The 24,821-nt window shown below is 41.3% G+C and overlaps 2 protein-coding genes across 7 annotated transcripts in view; one reads left to right on the forward strand and one right to left on the reverse strand.

Moving 5' to 3' along the window:
- Positions 1–15,817, reverse strand: LOC135106283 (oxalate:formate antiporter-like). Of its 5 annotated transcripts, XR_010271233.1 has the most exons (12): positions 15,665–15,817; positions 13,093–13,202; positions 12,486–12,672; positions 11,245–11,371; positions 10,307–10,434; positions 9,007–9,127; positions 8,132–8,270; positions 7,468–7,694; positions 6,312–6,521; positions 5,904–6,025; positions 5,043–5,142; positions 4,021–4,036 (listed from the first exon to the last, which is right to left on the reverse strand). XR_010271233.1 is itself a non-coding variant. In XM_064015134.1 (11 exons), the coding sequence occupies exons 2-11, from the start codon at positions 13,181–13,183 to the stop codon at positions 3,999–4,001; spliced, it is 1,368 nt and encodes a 455-aa protein (XP_063871204.1). In that variant the 5' UTR covers positions 13,184–13,202; positions 15,665–15,817; the 3' UTR covers positions 1–3,998. The 5 variants fall into 5 exon arrangements, 2 of the variants coding, with proteins under 2 accessions (XP_063871204.1, XP_063871205.1); XM_064015134.1 differs by lacking the exon at positions 5,904–6,025 and having other exon boundaries at positions 1–4,036; XM_064015135.1 differs by lacking the exon at positions 5,904–6,025 and having other exon boundaries at positions 1–4,036; positions 15,661–15,781.
- An 8,956-nt stretch (positions 15,818–24,773) lies between these two features.
- Positions 24,774–24,821, forward strand: part of LOC135106284 (myc box-dependent-interacting protein 1-like) — a 90,181-nt gene continuing 90,133 nt past the window's right edge. For both annotated transcript variants that reach the window (XM_064015138.1, XM_064015141.1), the window contains exon 1: positions 24,774–24,821. This exon is cut by the window's right edge and continues 108 nt beyond it. In XM_064015138.1, the coding sequence (XP_063871208.1) occupies positions 24,792–24,821 (30 nt within the window). In that variant the 5' untranslated portion in view covers positions 24,774–24,791.

The raw sequence follows: 24,821 nt of genomic DNA on the forward strand, positions 1-24,821 counted from the left end.
TTTGAAATCTTGGAAATAAATGTTTATCTTTAATAATATTTCTGTACAAAAATAGTTTAGTATTTCAACTCAATTTTAAAATAGAAATTTGTTGTATAAATAGACTCAAGTCTTATTCACCACAACTGTCAAGTAATATCTAACAATTTCACCTAATGCTGGTATTATACAGAACATTTCCTTAAACAAACTGCACTTCTGCTGAATTCCTTCAAGAAAGATTAGTCACAGAAATCTTGAGGCCAGTACTTTAAAGGAAGGGTTTCCTTCACAAAACTAGTCTTCACATTGTTTCTTCAACACATACACATGTGGCTGAGAAAGACTTGTTGAAGATGACATTCTGACAGATATGCCAAAGCTGCAGTGTTGTAGTTGTTACACAAATTTGACACCAGGCTTTGTAACACCTATACAATATAGTTTGGATAAATTTGTCTTCAAAAGCCATTTCTCCCTCAAGGATTTCCTTGTCAAATCAATGAAGAAATGCATTGCAAAGGAAACACTCAATGTGATGCAGTAATGGATTGGATGTAGGAATTATGTTGCTAAAGCTGAAATACACTAAAAGTTTAAAAAATTAAATTATAAATAACAATATAAGAATAATTTATATGTATAATGATGTATATTTGTACAGTATATGAGAATGAAAATAGTGTAGTTGTTCATGCAAGTTCAGGTTCAGCAGTGTTTACATTCTGACAGCAGTTATGTACTAACACACTACCCACAAAGCCACACACTGCCATCACAGCTAGTGCTGCATGGCAGTCATTCATGTGTGGCTATCCAATGAGGCATCATTGAGGGAATGCATACATTTAAGTACAGATGACCCTCAGTTTATACAGGATTTTTACATGAATTCACTTTAACAGAACTTAAAATTTGTATATTAAATTGAATTGATTTTACATACATAATGTTTTCATCTTAGTATGAACCAGCCCAACCAGATATTCAAATAGCACTCTTTCATTCTTCCTGCTCCCTCCTGCTTCCCATTCAATTGTTTACAAGCACATGGAGCACAGCCAACAGCCACAACAGGGATCCTTTCAATCTCTCTTGCCAGAAATGGAGAAGAAACACATTTCATCACCACCTCACAGATGGGCTGCAGCTGCTGGAAGAAAATTACTCAAATGATGACAGGAGCTCTTCTGTTCTAAGAACTGTTACTGGTATGGATGATGCCTCCAGCAGAGATGCTAAGGGAAATGTAGAAGAGTCAGACCACCATGCTGCAGTTCTTTCAGGAGGAATAGAAGCCAATAGAAGTGAAAGTGGAAGAATTGTCAAAAGTGCATAATCCTGAGCAAGTGAAGTCATCACAGGAGTTGGAGGAGGAGGAGATGGAGGGTGAGGGCCCTCAGACTGTGTTTGGCAGTGGTGTGGGTGAGGAATAAAATGAGCTGTACATTCATTAATATTAAGGGGGATTTTCCCTTTTTACTTCAGCATTTCTTGTGTTTAGCTTTCATACCTAAAGCTACGATTTATAAATAACTGGAGGAACTGGTATTATTCACTTACCATATAAACAGATTTAAAGGCAAAGTAGTACACTTTAATAGGTCAGATCCTTATCCCCCTTTTCCCATTAGTATTTTTTTTCATTATTTTTATTTACATGATGCAAGCAAGTCCCTATACATGATGCAAAAGGAGAAATACTTGTATGTAAAACAGTTGTGTACAAGTTTTGTAATAACACCTTTTGCGTTGCACTAGTGTGGTTCTGGTGACCATCACTGAGGTACTTGTCAAATGCACTGTGATCCTTCAACTTGTACTGACAGGCAGTGTTTGCCAAAATCTCCTCCGTGAAATATTAGTGAAGGAAAATGTTCTATGAATAAAGAATGTTGATTAATAAATACAAGCACATGACGAGCAAAACGTACACAGGAAATTTAACAAGAAAAATGGAGATGTGCAACCAGTAACTTTCAGTGACTATGTAAGAGGCAGGAATACTAACAGTGTGGCAATTGAGTGACTCATATGGTTGCACTTGATGATAACACTCCTGAGTCCTGCATATTTCAAGGTATTGGTGACTCAAAATTAAAAGTTCTTAATTTACCATATTTTTTGACACCTCAAGACATCAGAAACTTACATGTATACCAAAATGCACATTCAACTCCAATGTGATTCCTATGTGGTTGTGGGGTCAGGTCAGAGGGCTGGCAGTGATTCCATACAGCTAATGTCTAACTAGTACTATGTGGTCATGAACTATATATCTTTAGGGAAATAGAATTAAAAATATCATGAAAGAATTACTTTAGACTATATTTCTCTATATGTGTAATGCTGCAAAGGCACATCAATCAAATATTTAAGTTCCCTTTCAGCCTAAGGCACATTTCTAAGAACATTCTCCTTTTCTGTATCAATATCTGATGGATGTCCCAAACTATTCCAAGGGAATGATTGCAACAGAAGTGTTACCATTAATTTCTGTCCTTGCTGTCCCTTCTCATGTGGTCTGATCTTTTTCTTTTCTCACATATCTAACATTCTGTCCTCCAACTGAACTAGTATGTCATAATCTTACACCACCTTATAAAACAAGGATATGAAGTCACCCTTGTTATAGAGCAATAGATCTCAGTGTCTGTTCTTTTGTTACAATATGTAATCACCACTCCCATTAGTTTATATCAGTGACAAAAACTGCACTACAGTGCATAGTTTGCACCATAGTTATGGCGTGCTGTGCCTATCACCAAAGTGCACCACCAACTTTTCCAAGATGGGTGTATGTTCTTAAATCTGTCTTTTACTAGGCCTACACCACACTGGCTATGAGCTTGGTGCATTGCCAAAGCCCAAGATGTACCTTTAGTGTGCCACTAAGCAACAAAGTTTGAAAACCACTGGTCTAGACAAAGGAGCTCTGCTTATGCTTCTTGCTGTTGCTACTTTTAAATTAATTATGTACCTTTAGTGTGCCACTAACCAACAAAGTTTGAGAACCACTGGTCTAGACAAAGGAGCTCTACTTATGCTTCTTACTGTTGCTACTTTTGAATCAATTATGGGGTTTAAGGCTTGTCCATGATGACATGACTGCCTAACAAAACAATCATGAGTTGACCGAGGTTGACTGGGTTGACTGAAGGCCAACTTGTCCATGAATGCTCCATTTATTGCCTCTTCAGAACCATACACAAGAACAAAAGTGTGGTTGGCTGTGGCAATGCCACCCCAACACTTCCTGGGCCACACACCAAGATAAGTGTGTGGTGGGCTGAGGCAGTGCCACCCTAACACTTCCAGGGCCACACACCAGGACAAGTGTATACTGGGTTGAAGTAGTGCCACCAACACTTCTGGGGCCACACATGTGTGCTCAAACTTCATGGATATCACTTTCAATGTGAATTGACTTTGGCAAAATTTCTTTGCAGAGAGCAATACAAAAAGCCAACTAAATAAATGATGAAACTTTTCCTTTACATCTGAACAGCCTCACTGTCAATGGTCCTGTAGTGTGGCAATGCAGTGGTCAGTGTGGTTGGCTCACAACTAAGAGGTTCAGATAATGAATCCTCACCTAGGAGGAGAGAATACTTGTCTCCTTTCATGGAATGTTAATTACAAGGCTTATTTATCTTTTATGAGTACAACACAACCTGGAAATATGCAGCATACTGCCTGCCCTACAAACTTGCCTGACCATACAGTCCAGCTCAGAATTCATTAACACCCATGTAAACCCCAAATAGGTAGGAATGTTATGAAACATTGTGAAGGCGAAGGCAAGCTAAAGTAGGCTACTTAGTGTCCTACTTGAGCATGGTGTTTTGAGGCCTGGATGCACCAAAGGACTGATGTAACCACACCACTAACTGTTCACAGCCTAACACTCAATTTATATATATATATATATATATATATATATATATATATATATATATATATATATATATATATATATATATATATATATATATATATATATATATGATTGATGTGCTTCAAATCCCTTCAGGAATCAGGAAAGTCATGCAGATACCTGTAAAGAAATAAAACCAAGTAAAAAAGTGTGTGATTCCTAATATTAATCTGGTGCCTGTAATGAATATTCACATGGAAATATATTGCACAAAACATGAAAGGTAACAGCCAAAAAAACAACATTCTTAACCAATTAACATTCTAAAAAACTCAATTTCACTTTAATCAGTGGAAATTTTACATAATGAAGACAAAGTGAAGGGAATGCAAGTTTTCAAGTAATCTCAGTTTCCATTACAAAAATATAAGTGTCTTCCTGCAATATTTACTATGTTATGTTTTCACTAAGGTGCATTTGAGTTAGTGTTTGGCCACATGGCAATGATGAAACCCACAGTTTCCCAAAGATTTAATACAACACAGCCAATCACACTCTCATGAGGGTGCAGCTAAGCAAGAGAGAAGAGCATAAGTAAAAACAGCCTCCTAGTGTCGTGCCCATCTTTGGGGCATCACAAAAACAGAGGTACTGGTCTAAGGGTGGAGTAATTTCCCCATGAGAGGCACCTGCACCTGGGGTCCAGCCTGTGTCAAGACACTCAAGGCAGCACAAGATGGACACATCACCAAGGACCAAGTGACTTCTTATTAGTTTCACTTGTCCTGGCACTACAGTAAGCCTTCCCATATGGAGGGACATGGGTCTGTCAATGAAATAATATATTCTTTCCATTTTGCACTAAACTCCATGAAAGATCTGACCCAAATCCAGTAGACATCAATATCTCAGCTCTGCCCCTTGACTAGCTATCTCCAAGATACCCTGTGCTACACAAGAAAACCAGAATAAGTCATAAACACTGAAATGGAAATAACTGGTTATATAATTTCACAGAAACCAGTGAAGTATCCTTAACATAGTAAATTATAAAGGATTTCCTTAAATCACATTTTACAAATAAGACTATTTCCTTTTGTTCAAATCTGTACATTCCCCAAAAATTTTAGAAATAGTAAAGTCTGGGGGTCTGATAAGAGTACAATGAAGGGCAGCTGAAACTCACTCAGGAAGATGATGACAGCCACCACCTCAAAGCATCCAGTGAAGCCAAATGCTGTAAGCAGCAACTGGTTGCCCAGTGCAATCAAAGGTCCAGATACAGTCTGTGGAAAACAGCAGCAGTGAGTCTCTGGGCAAGGGTAAACACACTCCTGGGCATGGTAGGAGGTACCAACCCTCATGCCTGAAGGGGCTCATCCTCAACCACAGGAGTCATTTAAGCAATAAATATCAAGAGCACCACAAAAGCTACAAAGATTAATCTAGTATGAGGCTAAAGGAAGAAAATAACAATACTTTGACAGAAAACTTCCATGTTTACATGCATCAGCCTTTGCTACCTGGTGGCAGCTCCCTGAGGTGCAGAGTTACATACTGCTAACCTGTAGTCTTCTACTTCTAAGATTCCTCCACAAGACAGGGAACAAATGGAGAAGTAGCCTTGTGGCAAACAGGGTGAATAAAATCAGAGAAAAGTAGATGAGATTAAATGCTTCTGATTCCGCTCTGTTTAAGAGAGAAGTTTGAGTGAATCCCCCCCCCCAATATATGTAAAGCATACTACGTACATGGAGGGTAAGTTCTCTATTGTTAGGTGTGAGAGAAACAAATGGAAATGGCTCAGTATGCCTTCCTTCATAAAAGCAGTTTTAGTGAGAGACAAGATGTGAAGTTTCCAGTTCAAAATATCAGTAAAAGACAGAGAAAGGATGTTCAGTCTAGAAGAGGAGGACAGTTGAGTATCATTAGACAGGATAGTTATCTGGAAGATTGTGTTGTGTTTATAGATGAAGGAAATGAGTTTTGAGGGATTGAGCAACATTGTTTACTCTGCCCCAGCCATGACCAAACAAGAGCAGCCTGCCTTTCTCATTATTTCACTGATGCACTCAGTTCCAGGTGTGCTCCTTGACCTCTAACTTGCTGGGCTGTCTGTCTTGCATATCCACTTCTTTCCGTCACACTCCAGTCTCTTGACATCATCATCTTTAAGAGCACAAGCATCACTGCCATAAAGGATTGCAATCCTCAGGTAACATGTGTAGAAAAACATGCCTCACCCTTAGAAGGGTGACTACCTGCCTGTAGTTTTCCTACACAATCTATGGAGAGATCTCAGAAATTAAGCACATCTTAACTCACTAATAAGGTGTCCAGTCCAGGCTCTTCTTAAGAGAGGGCCATGAAGTTAAAAATTCACAACATTTAGACTCTAAAAGATCTCCACACAATGCCTACAAAAACAAATGACTGAGTCACATTCAGAACCTACCTGGGAGGTGAAGAGAAGACCATAGTTGGCAGAGTAATGATCAGCTCCGAATGCCTTTTCTACAGCAGTGGGCATGAGGACAAATGTTCCAGAGAAGGTGAAGAATATTGCCCACAGCCAGATGGTGAAGCCTCCCTTGCCCAAGTAGACTGTGAGTGGCATGGTGGCAAACAGGAATGTCAAAATGCTGGTCACCATACGCATGGCAACCTGAAGGAGTGAGAAGGAAGGGTGAAGCCACTACAGAGATGAGCTTTATCACAAGTCCCTCACTCCTGCTGGCTTGTTGGCCTCACTCTAAATTATCACTAAGGTCATAAATGCTTTCCTTCCCCAAACATTTCCAGACAATATTAAGCAATCTGGCATTTATTCAATAAGAGAGAGAGAGAGAGAGAGAGAGAGAGAGAGAGAGAGAGAGAGAGAGAGAGAGAGAGAGAGAGAGAGAGAGAGAGAGAGAGAGAGAGAGAGAGAGAGAGAGAGAGAGAGAGAGAGAGAGAGAGAAACTGAAACCTACTCCAGACTGTGTTCACTTCCCTTGTCTCAGTGCAGCACTGTTATCTCTGCATCTTCCTTATCTCCTCCCAACAGCCTCAAGTTTCAATCAATTCACACAACTATGGACTTCATTAATTCTTCAATCCTGGCCTATTTCTTTTTGTAAAGATTTTATTTTATTTTTTTTTTTATCCTTCCTTCCTGCCATTTGTGTCCTAAAGTAGTAAATGGGAGTCACTATGAGGTGCTTTGGTTTTACTTCACCCGTTTTGTTAAGCGTCCATCAGTTAATGGTTACAGCACACATGACTGGCCCGCATACTGTCCCTCCAAGACCCTAATGGCAGCTTGACAGTGTTGTGCCTTTCCTTTATATTGATCATGATTTCTCAAGTCCAGTTAATGCCATAGTAATGCCACAGGAGCTCGTTAGGATAGCATGCTGAGATAACCAAACAAAATACAAGATTAAACTAGCTACTCTAATTCCTGTAATGAACATGCTCAAATTTATGGTCATATCAGTTCTTTTATAGAGGGGAAGTAATACAGAACAATGGTAATTCTAAAATCAGAATGGAATTTGGTATACTTGGGGTTTTGAAATACTGGGTATAGAAAGACAAAAACACCTCACAGGTCACAGGTCATAGCTCACCCTGAAGGAGGTGATGTCCATGAGGCGGCCCCACACAACTCGACCCCCAGCATTGAAGACAGCTGCCATAGACACCATCACAGCCAGGAAGTGGTCATCCTTGATGAAGGTTTGACCAAAGCTCTTGCCCATGGCATTGATGTAGCCAATAGCAATGGTGTTGAAGAAGTATATCAGCCACAGCATCCAAAATATTCTGTGCTTGATCACCTCTCGTGGCTTCAGGTCTGTGTGGAGGGAAGCATCAGATCATCTCAGGAACTAAATTGTACCCTGCTTTTTAGTAGCGATCTTTTATAATCCTTTAAGAATGTCAATGGGAGATTCTATCAGTGTTCCTTGCAACTTGTGCATGCATGGAGTTGTGTGACAGATCAGCATGAAAGTTGACCACACAAAGCTGTACACTCTCACAAAACACAGCTGCCTAAGTCCATGTCACCAATTCTGACTCAGTAATTCTGCCATCAGAGGTCATGCAAACATTGCAACAGTGATTGGTCTAACATGTATTACAGATTTCAGTAAAACTACTAAGAACATTGGTCCACTGCTCAGTCAGACTGTCTCCTGCTTAGCACTGGTACTGAACTTCAACTATGTGATGTATAACTTACACAACTGATTCTATTGATATTAATGCAGTCAAGAAAAAGAGGCTTACTTGAGCAAGGGCTTGTGGTGGTAGTGAAGCTGGTAGTGGAGGAAGAGGGAGTAATATTAGGAGTGTTGATGTGCAGCTCCTGCTCATCAGATGTCACTTCCTCTGCCAGGAGGCCTTCACTCTCTTGCTGGCAATGGACCTGTATGACACTGTAATGTTATGTTTCTACTATGATGACAATGGAACATCACACACACACACACACACACACACACACACACACACACACACACACACACACACACACACACACACACACACACACAGAAACAGACAACTACACACCTACAGTTACTGTTTCAGTGTTTTGGTCCCTCAGAGTGTATGAAGGGCACTGCAACCCTTGTCCCTGACTCACTATGTTCTCTCTCTGACTTTTCTTTTGCATCTCATTAATACAAGAGAACTGTAGTAAGCCTGTCCTCTGCAGATATGGTGCCAGTGTACTGTACTAGAAGCTTGAAGCAATACCTATGTTTGGAAAAGATGGCAGACTCATATTTCTTTCAGTTCAACTGCTATACAAGGAAAAGAAAAGACCAGACAATGCAGGTCTTCGTTACTGACTGCAATGGAGCACCAACCCTTTCATTGTTATGGTTGTCATTTGTTAACATTCACATCACTGCAGTAAATGGTTTGATTGAACATGAAGAAAAAGAGAATATGAGGTTAATTTAACCTTTGCTGAGCTATAAAAGTACATTCTTAAGAGACTGTAGTACAAAAAATAAGTCTTAAAAGTTGTAGATGATAATGGGAAACAATGACTAGCAGTGAAAGGGTTGAAGCCTCTTGGCTATCACAAGAACATTATGATTAATATGACACAGCCTCTACCTACAGCAGGACAGGACAGGTGTAGGCCAACCCACCATGTTTTGAGGAGGCTTCTTAAGCAGGAAGCAGCCCACAACCTGCATCACTAGGAAGATGACACCCAGCAGGACAAACACACTTGGCACTCGGTTGAGGATGCTTGCCTCCACAAAATATCTGAGAACATAACAAAATGTGAGACTGACAGAAATAAATTGAAATTAAAACTAAAAATTTATCTCTTGATTTAGTTGAGAAAGCAGAGGGATGGATATAGATGAGGGAGCACCTGAGGACTGACCCTTAGTAGAGCATTCAGGGTACCGTTTTACCAATTACGGTATGGCCGATCTCTAATGACCACCAAGACCTATGTGGACTATGGCAGACCTTGACAATTATGCCATCTTGTCACCTTTGGAGCATCATGAGAAACTGATCTAAAGGCAGGATAAACTGGCCACAAGATGCCTCACTCATTCCTGTTTCTGCAAGGAAACCTTCCCAGCTCTCCCTCCACCCTCACACATCCATTTGCATCCTTTAAAAGCCTTAATTCCTTCCAGCAGTTGCCCTCTATACCATGACTTTTAAGGACATTCCCCAAGTGCTTCTCCATTCATCTTATCATATGCTTTCTTTAGGTCCATGAATGCTACATACAACTTTTCATCCTTTCCTAAGTTCTCCACTATAATTTTGATTGCAAAAATTTGATCCACACCTTTTCCTCCCTGACTCCTTCCTGTTCTTCACTGACCTTTGCCTCATTCACTTCCATCAGTCTTCCAGTCAAGACACTCCCACAGACTTCTAGCACACTAAGCAAACATATCCCCTGTAACTATTACACTCATTCCCACAATGTTTACCTTTATACTGAGATACAATAACTGCCTTTCTCTACTCATCAGGTATATTTTGTCTTCATGCCAGTTCACACATTAAAAGCATCCATTTTTTTCTTCCTATGTAATGGAGCTCTGATCAAGAACAACAAAATTAGGATGGCCAGTCCCTTAATTAAGAAAACAGCCTCTAATCAAACCCAAAATTTATTAACACTTCATCTCTATACTTTCATATTTCTGCAGTTATTGCATATATGCCTACAGATTCACCACACAAGTTTAACTTCACTACCTCTACCTCATCTCTATTTCCTATCTGCATAATCATTTGTTCTTGATTCTGTAAGAAGCAAACAGGTAAATACATGTCCCACACTGATGAACAAAATAATGATAGAACTGTGGTAACATAATGACATAATGACTGGCATGTATAGCATCACCAGAAACATCCTTATGCATTACCACCAACAGAATGCAGAGCCCACCCCAACCTGTCACTCACCCATCACTCTGAGGAGGCTTGTTTTCAGGATTGAGATACATGGTCTGAAGAGTGGTGGAGCCAAGTGCACCCAGACCAAAGCCAGCAACTATCAGGCCATTCACCAGACCCTTGTGTCCTGGGAACCACTGGGGAGAGACAAAGAGACAGTCACAACCTGCTAAAATTCTAAGTTCAAGACAATGGTATGAAATGAAAACAGCTAAAAATTAACAAATCTAACTTATAAAAACCTATCTAAAAAAAAACTGAAGATAAACCAGTCTGTGATGGGTATCATACTGCAGTGGATAGGTGGCAGTGTTCTGAGGCAGTGTTGTGGTGGCCCATGTGGCACGTGTGCACCACTAATCTTGCCACACACCATGCAGACTTGTCATCTTTCCTCAACACTAAATTATACATAATGCTTACAATGTAATGGTTTAGAACAAATATAAAACACACCTACTTTCCAAAGTATGACCTCACCAAGACACAAGTTTGTCATTGCTGCATGAGAAGCAAGAGAGTCAAGCAAGCAGACCTATAAGGATGCAGTGGTGCTGGTGCCCTGTGACTGCCCACCTCAAAAGAAGGCACAGTCAGAAGGGATAACTCTGAAGAAAGCTTGTCATCACAATATATGGTGGAAAATATCACAGGCAACCAACTGAAAGAACAACAGAATCCTGCCTCCAAACAAGGAATGACAAGGCACAATCAAGATGCTGCTGCTGATGGTCAGTTACTGGCGTGGCCAACAACATACCACTCCAAGGTAAACTGGCCTTTGCTGGATAATCACATGCAGAGAAAATGCATTTCAAGCAAGAGCCAAAAGTTGCATACAGATAAGAAATGGAGTTCATGCAAGAAATGTGAGTGGCAAGCACATGTGACATCAAGAAGCAGAGGTGTTGCTCATGATACACAAAACACTGCAGTGACAACATTACCTGCATTCCACAAGACAGGGGAGTAGTATATGCTAAGGAAATTCCTAGTCCTGACAGCAGCCCATATGTCAGGAGTACTGCAAACAGTGACACGTCAACTGTATAGCGCGTCAGAATTATTCCTGAGCTGAAAGTGAAGCAGAGGGTCAAGTATAGCAGGGATCCTTAGTTCATACACACACACACACACACACACACACACACACACACACACATTCAAACACTGGTAAGCATGAGGAAAGCATCCTGTGTTCAGTCCTTCCTGTATGGTGAGTGGCAAAGGCTACTTGTCTGGTGTTGGTGAAGCAAGCAAGCTCACCAGAAATACACAGCACACAATTTCTGATGTTCCTAGATCATTTTACACTACAAAATATCCACATTACTTTACTACACACTAAGAGCAAGCAAAAGCTACAAATTGTGCATTAAACTGAACCTTATAGTCAACAATTAAGTACCTGTATTAGGGAATGCAGCATTCAAGTTTATCACGGCACATCCAGTGTTTATAAAAAGCTACATACTCAAACATTAAACAAAGCACCAACCCACTATCCTTTACTATTTCAGTGACTCATGGAAAATTTAATATCTACTACAATGACATGAAATTAAATATTCTTTTCCTCTTAGCTTGAGTGGCTTGTTTGGCAACCTGTGGCCACACTACACACAAGACTGGCTAGGGATCACCTATGCCCCTGACACAAAGTGACCACTATCAATACTGAACTACCAGAACCCACAGCAGCAAGGATAATTATAATTACTGTAAACTGAGTTGATCTAAGAGTCACACCCCTTTCATCCTCCTCCTTTTGGCAGAGTAGCCACTTCCCTGAACCCATTTTACTGTATTGTATGCAAGGTTATAAAAAGTGATCACCAGAGTCTAATCACTGCTATACAGATCTGACACACTAAAATACTAAGCACATCCTCTAAACAAAGCTGGACATATACAAGCTACTGCTTGAAACAAACATCTTACATGCAGGCTTCACTTTGTCAAAAGAAAATATAAGCATAATGAAAGAATACTGATATAGGCCACAGATATCCTTTTGTACAGTACAGTTCATATACCTCTGCTGGCAAGCCACTGTAAGAAATATTACAATGGAGCAGGCCAGCACAGAGTCTCCAGCTGTACTTCCCCTGCACACAGGCCTTGCATCCCTGAGTAATCCTAGCAATCCTCATGTCCAAAGCCATTGCCATCTTAGCCTCTCTCTCACCTGAGGATAGAGCAGCCCAGGAGACATGTCAATTGAGGTCCAGCCTGCTTTTCCAGTAGGCCGCCCAACACCATGAAGAAACCCTGAGACATGGTGGTGATGGAGTTGACCCACAGGATGTTGGCATAAGTGATGGTGGGATCAACCCTCTGGTGCATGTAGGACACCATGTAGGTCATCATGTTACCTGCAAGTACTTGAAATTAGTTGATGTGCAGAGGTGAAGTCATAAAAGTGTGTAAAAAAATCTAGTATGTCAAGTAAAGGGAAAAGAAAGAAATACAGATTGGATGAGTGAATCAAAAGCAATAACAGAAGATGGTTTGACCATGTAAAAAGTAATGCAGAAAGATCAGTGGTTCCTGAGTGATGAAGGGAACAGCTCAACACATTATATATCAAGATAAGATCACCACTATTGACTACTCTGTCACTGCAATATTGAACACATTATTCGCTATCAATATTAAGGTAGTGAGGGCAAAGTGGGATGAGTCATCCCCTAACAAAGTATATTATAAACCTGAGAAAAATAGCAATGTGGAGAAAGATGAAGAGAAACAAATTGTGGTTGGCAGTACCTACACCAGACATGCAGGCCACTTACCGAAGCTGTAGAGGTTGCCCAGGGTGAGGTGGATAAGGATGCCACCTACAATGGCACACACTCCCCCAACTCTCCATGCTGGACACATCATCCTGACACACCTGGCAAACCTGCAAAGACACATTGCTCAAGAAAAGGTGACCTAGACCATATCATACAACTGAACTGACAGAAAAAGACAGACTAGAAGACACAAAAATTCACACTTAGATTGGCACAGGCAGACATAATGATAGATGAGACAAACATAATGACAAATGGTCTTCTTATAAAAACCAAGAGACAGATCTTTCACTAACAAACTGCTACTGACAATATCACAAAGAGTTATGTATTCAGTCATTCCCACTAACAGCATCATAAAGAAGACTTTAGTGAGACTGACACACTGCTGCAGTACTGCCACTCACACAAGCACACAATATACTGTGCTGCTCAACATTAAACATTCAGGCAGTCTAATCACAAATGCAAGATTAATATATAATATTTCATTATACATGTGGTCCCACAGTGACTATTACTGGCTGTTATCAGGTAGGCAACAGAAGTGTGTGATGCAAAAGTTTGGCTTGTTTATCATACTGATGGGTAATTTTAAAACTGTGGCATTCAAACCTATATATATCTTCTAAAATTTATCAACTAATGTAAGCTTCCCTAGATTTTTTTCCCTTGTGAAACCACAATGCAGTAACTGAAAAAAAAGTCAAGCAGGCAACAGGGATTTGGTGTGTACTTCTCACCCCTCAATGGCATGACATCAATAAGTGTTGTAATAATGTTCATGTGTGTGTAACTATGAAACAGCAAGAGACCATTACAGATGTGTGTGTGTGTGTGTGTGTTTGCCTATTTGTATTTTTATAGGATTGAGTCAAGCTTGTAATGTCCCATTTTTTTTAACCACTTATCACATTTTGTCTTTAAAATTAAGCATATTGTTAGCACACACCACTTCCTCTGGTGATGCATTACACTGATCTATTGCTCTATTTGCTCAATTCAGAAAATCATTTCTGCTTATCTTTATCATGAATTCATGGACATAAAAAAATATAAAAATGATTGATATACCAACACAAGTTTAATGATTCTCATAAAAAAATTACATCCAAGCTAAATATATAATAATTACAGTGAATTTAACATAAATGTCAATGTCTGCTTGCACTTTCTCTCTCTCTCTCTCTCTCTCTCTCTCTCTCTCTCTCTCTCTCTCTCTCTCTCTCTCTCTCTCTCTCTCTCTCTCTCTCTCTCTCACTAACTTTAAAACCATATTTTTGCCATTATCAGCTGCTGAGTTAGTCAATAGAAAGATAAGCAGGAGCTGGTACAAGGTTGCCAGACTCACAGAAATAGCCCACAATCTTTTATAAAACTTGCAATGTGTGTAGGGCAAAACAGGGCAGGACAAGCCATTCAGAGGAAAACAATGTTAATTGCCTAAAAGAACCAATATAACTATGACAGGGCCAATGACAGATCTGATTTATTCCATCTCTGGTTAAGTTAGGCTAGTGTCCTTAATGGGGTAGGGAGGAAGGGGGAAGGCATCCAGTGGAGCAAACCCGTTTTCAAATTATGGCATCTCTTCCTTAAACTTTTCATGAATGTCCAAATTTGGCATAATTTGGCCTCCCCCACCCTAAAACCCTGCTTCCCCACCAAATCCCCAAGCTTGTTGGGGATAGAGGAGAAAAAGAAGATAGAATGTATTGTGTTAAACTAAAATTTTACCATTTAGGATAGTGTTGCAAGTGATACAGGGGACAAAGCCCCCCAATTAGCAGATTAATGACTTTAAAAGTTTAGGATAACATAGCGGCAGGTATGGCAGCAGCAGATATTCCATTTGCTGACTATTCTTTAGGGATTTCCCTAAAAGCAGTGTCTTTTTTCTCAATAGACTTTACAGGTTTCCCAAATATGGCCTATTTTGGTCTCCCCTACTCTAAAATACCACTTTCCTGCCAGGTTCCCAAACTTGCTTGTCCTATGGAGAGGGATGGCAATATAATACGTAAGGTACCGCTATAGGTAAGATTTATCACCTTTCATACCCAAAAATCCTGCATTCCTATCCCCAAGGCTAGTTGGAAATAACAGATTTCAGCCACATTTGTGAGGCGATTATGAACATGCAAAAAGACATTTCTTTAAGGTTAAAAAATTCTTGAAAAGTCATGTATCACTAACAAATAAATAGGTCGGCTGGCACTCGTGATGAATTACGGTCCCGGGCTGGCTGAGCCCATGACATACCTAAACTAATGACTATCAATCCCAAAAGCTGATGGCACTTCAGATTTTCCCGTAATTCCAAATTAAATATCATGATAGCTGCCTATTACGGTTATAATGGCACTCCCTAACACAACTGCATTCATCAGAGTCGGCACGCGGATCAAGCCGAGTACAAACCGGGTTCATCTGTCACAGATGAGACGCAGAGCATCCACCACCTGTTGCTCCCCTACACGCCTTACACAAGTCCTCACGCACCGCCATACACTCCCCTGCACCCATGCATGTGTACTATTCACTACAGGCATGGGGAGAACTCACTTACGGTCATAACAAGGCCGCTTGACGGGTAGAGACAGCAAGACGCACACCCCTTCCTGTCATTGTTGTGTTCACTTCACATAGCCTATGACGTGAGCCGAACAGCTGAGCAGCGCGCCGAACTGGAGGGGACGTCCGCATCCTTTAATCTGGCGTTCCGACTCATGGCGCCGCCACGCAGGCATTTACTTTGTGATTTCTTTTTTTCCTGTCCAGTTTTTCCTCCTGTCCAGTCTTGTGTCCAGCTAAAATCTAGTCTTGTGTGAGATGAGACGTTAATAGCATAAAGGTGCACCCAACACCACTAAGGTAATCATAATCGATTCCTAATAACGTTATGGGATCCGGTGAAAGTTAATTATGTGCACAACAACAACAACAACAACAACAACAACAACAACATGTAGAAAGTGAGATGCAGGCAAACAGGCTTATAACCCAATAGGAGAGTGATTAGTCTAGGTAGAAGCAGCACTGCAGAGCATGAACACCACCGAGGGCTGGCGCAACCATTAGCAACCATTGACATCAGTAATGCGGTGTTGTGCACTCCCAGTACGTTGTGTGTGTGTGTGTGTGTGTGTGTGTGTGTGTGTGAGGTGATCAAGCCCGTATCTCCATTGTTCATCATTCTCTCATAACGCTTATTTTTAAAGACCACTGAGATAATTCATTGGATTCCCGTGGAGGTTTTTCTCACTGATGATTCAGATTTTTTGTAAAATTATCATCAGAATAATGGAAAAACCCTAGACCCTGTTAAACGCACTCGAGATGTATTTAAGTGGCTGAGAAGGCTGGCATTGCATCATAAAAGCTTATTCACTTCAGTGCCAATGAATGTATTCAGCAGCACGTAAAGAGACAAGATAACAATGGTAGGTTTGCTACAGAATGTTTATGTAGGCTTTACAAAGATAGATTACCTAACTGCCGCCAAAAAGTAATCCCGCGTTCCCTTCAAAAGAGCAACAAGCTTACTGATCGCATCGCTCCATCCAACTTGCAGACTATTCAAGCGTCACTGCTGTCACCCTTGTAAACGCTTTTTGTTCAGAGGATCACCGCGGTGGGGCGGGGGGGGGGGGGGGCGCTTTATTGTCTTACCTAAATCGTGTAAGTCAAGAAGTTGTGACCTTGCAACTTGGCAGGATCAAAGGGTGTGTGTGTGTGTGTGTGTGTGTGTGTGTGTGTGTGCACAGAACATAATAGAATAGAATGTTTATTTGTATGCTCAGACTATACTAAAAGTATGAAGCACAGTTCTCGCACATAATCATAAGCATATGTACAGTTTAACTAAGAATACCATAGTCATGTAAAGGAATCCACATAACTAAGTAAAAAAAAAAAAAAAGGAAAAAATATATCAATAATCATCCTACCGCATATAATTATATATTATAGACACATTACCCGGATGTATAAACACATCAACACGCACTCATCGCCAAAACATGTCTTTCCTTACATCTAGCAATATGCAAATATATGTATTCTCTTCTTCTTGTTCATATATGCATACACCTTTCATAATCCAAACACGTGTGTGTGTGTGTGTGTGTGTGTGTGTGTGTGTGCTCGTTTTTGGTAGAGCGGCAGGTCACCATGTCCTCCTGCAGGTGTGAAGGGAACGTGCCACAAGCAGGAATGATATACGTAAAACGATCAAGATAATATTATCAAGAGATGGGATTAACAGAATCACTGATGACGCCTCGTACTCTTCAGCTCCTTGGCCCGAACCTTTTGCCAACTTAAACAGGCTTCAGCACACACTCCCTCTCCTGCACCAGTATTCTTAAACGTTTTATTCTCTCATCAGAAATATTTCCAAAGGCCATGGAAAGAGTTACTGTCGGATTCTCAAGAGTGTTTTTTTTCCATTGATGGCAGAAAAACACTAGCTAAATTATCACTACAATAATGAAAACACCTTTGAAAATCCCAATAACTTTCATTAGAGCTTGTTAGCAGTACATATAAGATGATGAAGCGTTTGATAATTCGTTCCCTGGTTGCTTTGCTGTTGATTCTGATGGATACATTAAATTACTTCCTTCTGTTCCTCACTGGGGCCTCCATGTAATGGGCAGAGCAGCCAAACGATTATTTTATTTGATTTGATTTCATTATTTTTTTATATTCGGGCAGCAGCACCGACACAAATCTTATGACTGCGTTGCCATGGTTGTAAAAAGTAAGAGAGAAAAGTTGGTCCCCGTTACATGATGGTGGACTGTCAGGATTCATTAATTATGTTAAGTAATAACATAAGGAGTCTGTTTAAAGCCTGTCTACCAAGACAAAGCGGCTCTGGTCTGCATGTTTCCATTTTTCATTCTCGTCCATAAATATAAGCTTACCTTAATTAGCTAAGAATTCCGTCATATTCGCGCTGACAGCTCAAGTTACTAAGCCTGGTCCACTCCACAGCACTACCTGCATGTGTCTACTCCCTCACGGTGTGCTGAGATCACCTTGCCACAAATCAAAATCACGATCTTAACACTGATCTCTTATTCATTTCTATCCATATAAATTTCTTACTTCTTACTGACGTTTTGTATTCCTGTTCCATCTAAATTTTTCATCTAGGAGCAGATATCGATTTTAACCAACTCTGAAATTATGTAGCTTAAGTGTGTGTGTGTGTGTGTGTGTGTGTGTGTGTGTGTGTGTACTAATTACTATTATTTCAGCAAATCACATAGAGTATTCAGTGACTTCAAGTGTTAGAGCGGGCGTGGGTCATTTTGGTTTGGTTCTCTGAGACTCCCTTATTCTCTTTAGCTAAGAATCTCAATACCACATTACTGAAGAACATTATCTGGCAGCTTTTACTCGGAAACTCGTAGGGTGATTATTGTTTACGGACTGTGAGTGGAGGGAAATGATTTTATTGCGATGCATGGCAACAGTTGGGTTAGGTGCATGGTTAATTTCCATGCGAATCCTTATTTCTTTCCTTCTTTTCCTTATTTTCTCTCCTATCGCTCTCATTATCCATCACCTGTCAGGCAATAACGACAAAGTGACGCAGGTGAGGTGATCTCTCCTAACGATAATGTACAGAGGAGTTTTGATATGTTGGTATTGCATATCTTGCTTGGAGTTTTGTGAATAGTTGTTATTTTCTTTTATATAAATATACACTGATCTCTTATATTCTGTGCCGTTTTATTGGTGATTAAAGTGATGAAGTGTGTGTGCAGTTTGAAGGAATACGATGGGAGTAGAGACAGGACGAAAAAATGGAAGGAAAGACTGAAGGAAAACATGAAGCACTAGCAAAATAAATGCATAGGTTTTGAGAGGAAAGGATATGAGGAAAGAAGGAAAAAATGAAAGAGAAGAAAGAAGAGAAGACAGAAGCAAAATAAATGTATGATTTTTGTAAGGTAAATATTCTGATAGGTTAAAGGAAAGGAGACGAATAAAATAAAGAAAGAAGAAACAGGTAAAAGAAAGAAAGAAAACGAATAGAATAAATGTATGAATGTAAGATAAATATTCTGAAAGGACAGATAAATTGGAAAGAGGAAGAAAGAACTGGAAAAAAAAAGAAGAAAAGTAGAAAGAAAAATGTATCAGAAATTGAATACTGGAAGAAGTAAACGTACTGCATTTATTCCCGTGCTAATGGTATTCTTTAGTTGTTCATTTATTTGTTTCCCTTAATTCGTTTTTGCCCTTGATCTTTGTACAGAGAGAGAGAGAGAGAGAGAGAGAGAGAGAGAGAGAGAGAGAGAGAGAGAGAGAGATCGTCAGTACATGATTACATTTTGTGGTTAGGCGTTGATATTTCGCGCGCTGTGGATTTGCGTGTTTTTCGTGAATTTTCCCATTTCACACAGGCGATACAGGCAGTTCATGTGTATGTGTGTTTTGGTCGGTACTGTTTTGGTCGGTACTGGTCAGTCTTGCCCCGCCCCCCACACACACACACACATAAACACACAAGTGACCAGTGTTTCAATATTCCTTGCAGCTTCCTCCTGCACAAAACACCACGAAGCATCACCAGAGAGACACGACTACTTGACTACTTAATGTAACGTGAGTACAGTAGTGCAAGCCTCGCCTCATTTAACATTACCGCCTTCACCATAACTCAACCATTCCTCCCTCAAGTAGCGTCTTTCAGTTCTTTATTATTCATTATTAGGGTAATTTTTGAAGTTATTGATTTATTTTTTACTTATGTTTATATCTGAGTCTAGATACAGCTTGAAATTTGGTAAAAAATAATGAAGGATCGTCAAAATGTCAGCTACTATACACACAGGTCGTCCTTATTCAGGCATTATTTGCTTCATCTCTCATGCATTGTAAGCCAAACATGTCACAAAATGCAGCCACATATCTAGCTTTCATGTCTTCTTGTGAGGTATATCGCCATTGCCTGGTTTTAGTATGATAAAATAATAACTGAGGCAAAATAGCGGCCACCATGATTGATCTCTACCTGTCCCGGTCTGCCTTTCGATTCCAATATTTTTCGTTTTTCTTAACTCCTTTATTTCGGTTTCTAGGTAATTTCTTATGGTTTCTATAGATGTCTCGTTGCTTTAGAAGTGGTTTTTCAGGCTTGTGTTAAGGAAATGTGTTGTATTTGCTGTTGTTTTTTAGTTAAATATAGGCCGGTTTTTGGGCTGAAATTTACATAACCCAATCATTAGCTTTTTTTTATTTGGGGCTATGATGAAGTTCTTATTGCTTCAAAAAATCGCTTATGATCTTTAAAGTGTTTTGCAGTCCTGTTGAGTTGAATATGTGGACTTTAAAGTGATTTATGGTCCCGTTAAAAGTCGAAATGTTGGCATTTTTAGTTTTCTTATTTCTCTATTTCAGCTTGTAAGTAACTTTAGATTGTTTGAATGAATAGTTCATATTTTTTTTAAAGTGCTTTGTATTCCTGTGAAGTAAAAATGGGTGGACTTTTCAATGTTTTTTATTTGTGTTTAGGTTCCAACACTGGCTGAGGTATAGGAAATATTTTCTGCATGCTTTAAGATTTCAAAAGTTTGTCGTGGTAGTTGCTTGAAAGGTTTAGTGATAGGGAGAAGGATAAGAGAAGAGCATGAGGGAAGCCATAACACACTGGAGGCCTTCTTGTGGCAACACAGTATATGATATTGATGAAGTGTAGGAAGATATTGTGGATAAGAAATGGAGGTAGAAATGAAGAAATGAAAGGATGAGGCTAAAGGAGGATAGCAGTTTTGGATAAGGTTTGGAGCTAGAAATGATGAAATGGAAGGATAAAGCTCTAAGAATACAGATATTTTGGATAAGAAGCTGAGCTAGGAATGAAAGAACAAAGTAAAGGATTATATGAGTGAAATGGGTGTAAGTAGAGATTAAGTGTTTGGATACGGAGGAATGGAGGCTGGAATATATAGGATGAGGGAATAGGAGTATAGGAATTTCGGATAGGGAAAAGTGGAGGTAGAAATGTGTTGCAGACACTTCACGATAATGAAGTTTGCAGGACAAAAAAAGGCTTACTAAATCAAATTGTGCTTCATCCTTCAGCGATTGTCGGGGGTCTGGGGCAGGAAAACAGGCGACGGTCAAGTAAAGGCGTAGTGAAGCTCCACTCTCAGCCTGCTCCTGCTTCACTTCCGGTGCACGTAACGGTCACATCACTGGCATCACACACACACACACACACACACACATGAATACACTGCCAATGTTGTCCGTAGCGCCTCACCACCAAGGAAGGTATAAGTTATGTAAAATTCTTGCTCACCACCATTCCTGGCGGGATGGCGCAGCGTGCGTGGCCTCCTTCGCGGAGCCACTGGGATTTTTGCACACACCGCACATCCACGCCCTTCTCCGCCACAGACACTCACGCGCCATTGTTTTAGGCCTGCTGGAGATCACCTTCCCTCACACTTTCACTTCAGCAACAGAAACTGGGCTTCCCTCGCTGCTCCATGACACCGCCGAATTATGATACACGCCGAGTCACGCTGATCGCCTCCACACACACACACACACACACACACACACACACACAGAGAGAGAGAGAGAGAGAGAGAGAGAGAGAGAGAATGATGATGACAGTAATAATAATATAAATAACAAAGAGAAAACATAAGTAAAGACGAAATGAAGCGTTCCGCTGTGCGATGTCTCCCCCGCAGTGAGTGTGGCGGCGGATCAGTCTTCGAGAGGGGCAAGGATGGCTGGCTCCCGCTCCAATACCACCTCCCGCTCCGTGATGTAGGCCAGCCAGCCGCCGCTGCCCCACGCTGCCCTGCCGCCTGCCGCGTCCAGAGGTTTCACGGCAAAATCCTTCGCCGGGTTCTCTTCTAAGTTTTCTGTCACTTGATGGTGACTCATCCACTGCCTGGCGTCCACAGTGGTAAGCAGCAGGTGTCTGGGGTGGAGGTACCAAGCCACCCTCACCACTTGGCCGCTCCCAACCCCCTGGAACACTGGCGGCGTGACCAGACTCAAGTCCACCCTAAGGATGCCGGCGTTGAGGATGCCTGGCGGCCGCGGCTCTCTTAGGTCACGAGTGGTGGCGGTGACAGTGAGGGGTGGTGCTGGTGAGAGGACCTCCTGGCGTGCTGGTGACGTCATTACATGTGCTGGTGATTGCGGTGAACGCTTTGTTGATGGCGCTGCGCTTGTTGATGACTTTGATGTTGATAGTGATTCTGCTGTTTGTGTAGGCGGTGTGTGCAGCGTTGCCGCGACCCCTGTCACGAAGAGATATGGTCCCCTGCCGCTGGCCACAGCCAGGGATGCCAGAGGGAAAGGGAAGGTCAGTTGTCTGTGCCGGGTAAATTTGCCTCTGGTGGTTGCGAAGGTGAAGATCGTCCCTTTGTCGTCACCTAACAGCACCTCGTTCCTCGTGGGCGTGAGGCCGACACACGTCAGGCAGGACGCCTTGGGGCGCCGTCCAGCAGGGTTGGCTTCTCGTTCCGCCGAGGTGTCACTGTTGTTTTTGTCTATGATGTCATGGAAAATGTGCCGGGAAGGCTTGATGCCGACCTCAAAATCGAAGTCAATTGTTCCTGCGCCGCGGTGGCACACGTAGACAATGCGCGGCGCCCATGGCTGGAAGGTGCAGTCACTGATTGGACATTTAAACTCCACGCGACACACTTCCAGCAAGTCACCAGCCTCGCTCATTTCAGTCAGGCACACGTCCCTCTCCGTGACGGTGACAAGACAGCTCACCTCCCTCTTCATCATGCTGAGGCCCACCCAGGTCACGGTGTCCCACAGCACCTTGATGATACGGCAGGCGGATGTGCCCACCACTCTGGGCACCAAGAAACCCCCGGGGCATGGCCGGAGGTGAAGGAGGTCACTCCTGAAGGAACCCCCTGGAGGAGTGATCTCCGCCACCACCACGAGGCTGGGATATGCACGGCCCCTCGTGGCCTCAGGTGTGCTTGCCACGCCACCCACAGCGGCGGTGGTTCTTGGGGAGGGCGGGAGGCTGGCTGCGTGGGAGGCGCTGCTACCGCTGCTGGTGGGGGAGGTCAGCAGCACGGGACAGATGGCAACTCCCAGGAACCTTTCTGTGTCTCGGGACTGCATGGAAAACCGCTCCGGATAATTGTGTTTATACATTATTATTATTATTATTATTATTATCATTATTATTATTATCATCCTACCAGTGTCACTGAGACACCTCTGTGTTACCGCCGCCTCCATACGTAAAACTATCAGGCAAACCTCCTCCCTCCACCAACAGTATCGCCAATGTCTGAAGAAGTGCTGTTGTGTTCTGCTTGGCGAGGCTCTTTGGAAATGTGCTGGTTTATAATGTAAGTCTAAGCAGTCCAGCACACACACATACACACACACACACACACACACAGAGAGAGAGAGAGAGAGAGAGAGAGAGAGAGAGAGAGAGAGAGAGAGAGAGAGAGAGAGAGAGAGAGAGAGAGAGAGAGAGAGAGAGAGAGAGAGAGAGAGAGAATTATAACAATAACTTTATTTTGAAGCAGTTATCCATAAAAAGTCTACGTACTTTGAAAAGACTTGAAGAAAACTGAAATGTTATGGTAAACTTGGCAAACTACTTTCTCTCTCGCGTGTGTGTGTGTGTGTGTGTGTGTGTGTGTGTGTGTGTGTATATATATATATATATATATATATATATATATATATATATATATATATATATATATATATATATATATATATATATATATATAGCAAAAAGGTTCCATATGTATCACAGTGCTAATACAGTACTAGCCATGTTATGTTATGCTCCGGTATGGATATTACGAGTATGGCTTCTCAGACTGAAGAAAAATATCTGATGCAAGCTTAGAGTATAATTTCGAAAGACAAAACTGACAGCAAAAGGTGTGATCGGGTTTTCTTCTTCTTCTTCTTCTTCTTCTTCTTCTTCTACATATATATTTACGTAATTATTTATTTATTTATTTTATTTTTTTTTATTTATTATCTACTTTAATTTCTAAGTGCATGTTGCCTACAATCAGATTTGTTCCCTCTTTTCAGTGGTCAGGGACGACTCAACTAGATAAACACACCGTCCCGTCTGTTCATATGTCAGTTGGTGGAATCGTGAAGGAGCTTATGTACAGTGCTTGGGTTTATTTTTTCTCTCTCAGTGATCAGCACGGGAACCATTTGTTGACGCGAGACATGAAGAACCAGCCAAGACATACAGAACACACACACACACACAGTAGACGTAGTAGTAGTGGTAGCGGTGGTGGTGATCTTTGAAAACAATCCCTTTCACAAGACGGGCACAAACTATTAAAACGTAAGGCAGGAGTGGCACCACTGGTCAGAATCACCAGTGTAACGCTAACACCTGGTGAGGGCATTGATGGTGGTGTGTGCCTGCAATGCCTGGTGTGTGTGTGTGTGTGTGCGTGGCGCGGAGTGCAATGTGTTAGCGACAAAACTTCGCTCCTGCAACCCTTTTAGGAAGGTGTCACCGCGGGTTCCAATAATGCGCTGCGGATATAAATTCTTTTATATACGCTTTCACTGACCTTCTGGAATGTGGGGAAAAATACAGCTGAATATTACTTATTTTTCAGTGTGAAATCTGCGCCTGAAAGTAAATATGGACGTGGATAAAAAGTTAGCAAAAAAGTTTTACAATGAGATGGATGCGGTGCGGTGGGAGGAGA

This window comes from Scylla paramamosain, chromosome 13, assembly GCF_035594125.1.
Source record: "Scylla paramamosain isolate STU-SP2022 chromosome 13, ASM3559412v1, whole genome shotgun sequence".
Taxonomy (NCBI): Eukaryota; Metazoa; Arthropoda; class Malacostraca; order Decapoda; family Portunidae; genus Scylla; species Scylla paramamosain.

Excerpts from the sequence above, each read along its gene's own strand:
- LOC135106283 (XM_064015134.1), bottom strand. The coding sequence starts at position 13,183 with ATGATGTGTCCAGCATGGAGAGTTGGGGGAGTGTGTGCCATTGTAGGT. Across the intron at positions 12,673-13,092 it reads GGGCAACCTCTACAGCTTCG|GTAACATGATGACCTACATG; the intron begins GTAAGTGGCCTG and ends AAGTACTTGCAG. Across the intron at positions 5,143-6,311 it reads GTCTTCTCTTCACCTCCCAG|ACTGTATCTGGACCTTTGAT; the intron begins GTAGGTTCTGAA and ends TGTTTTCCACAG.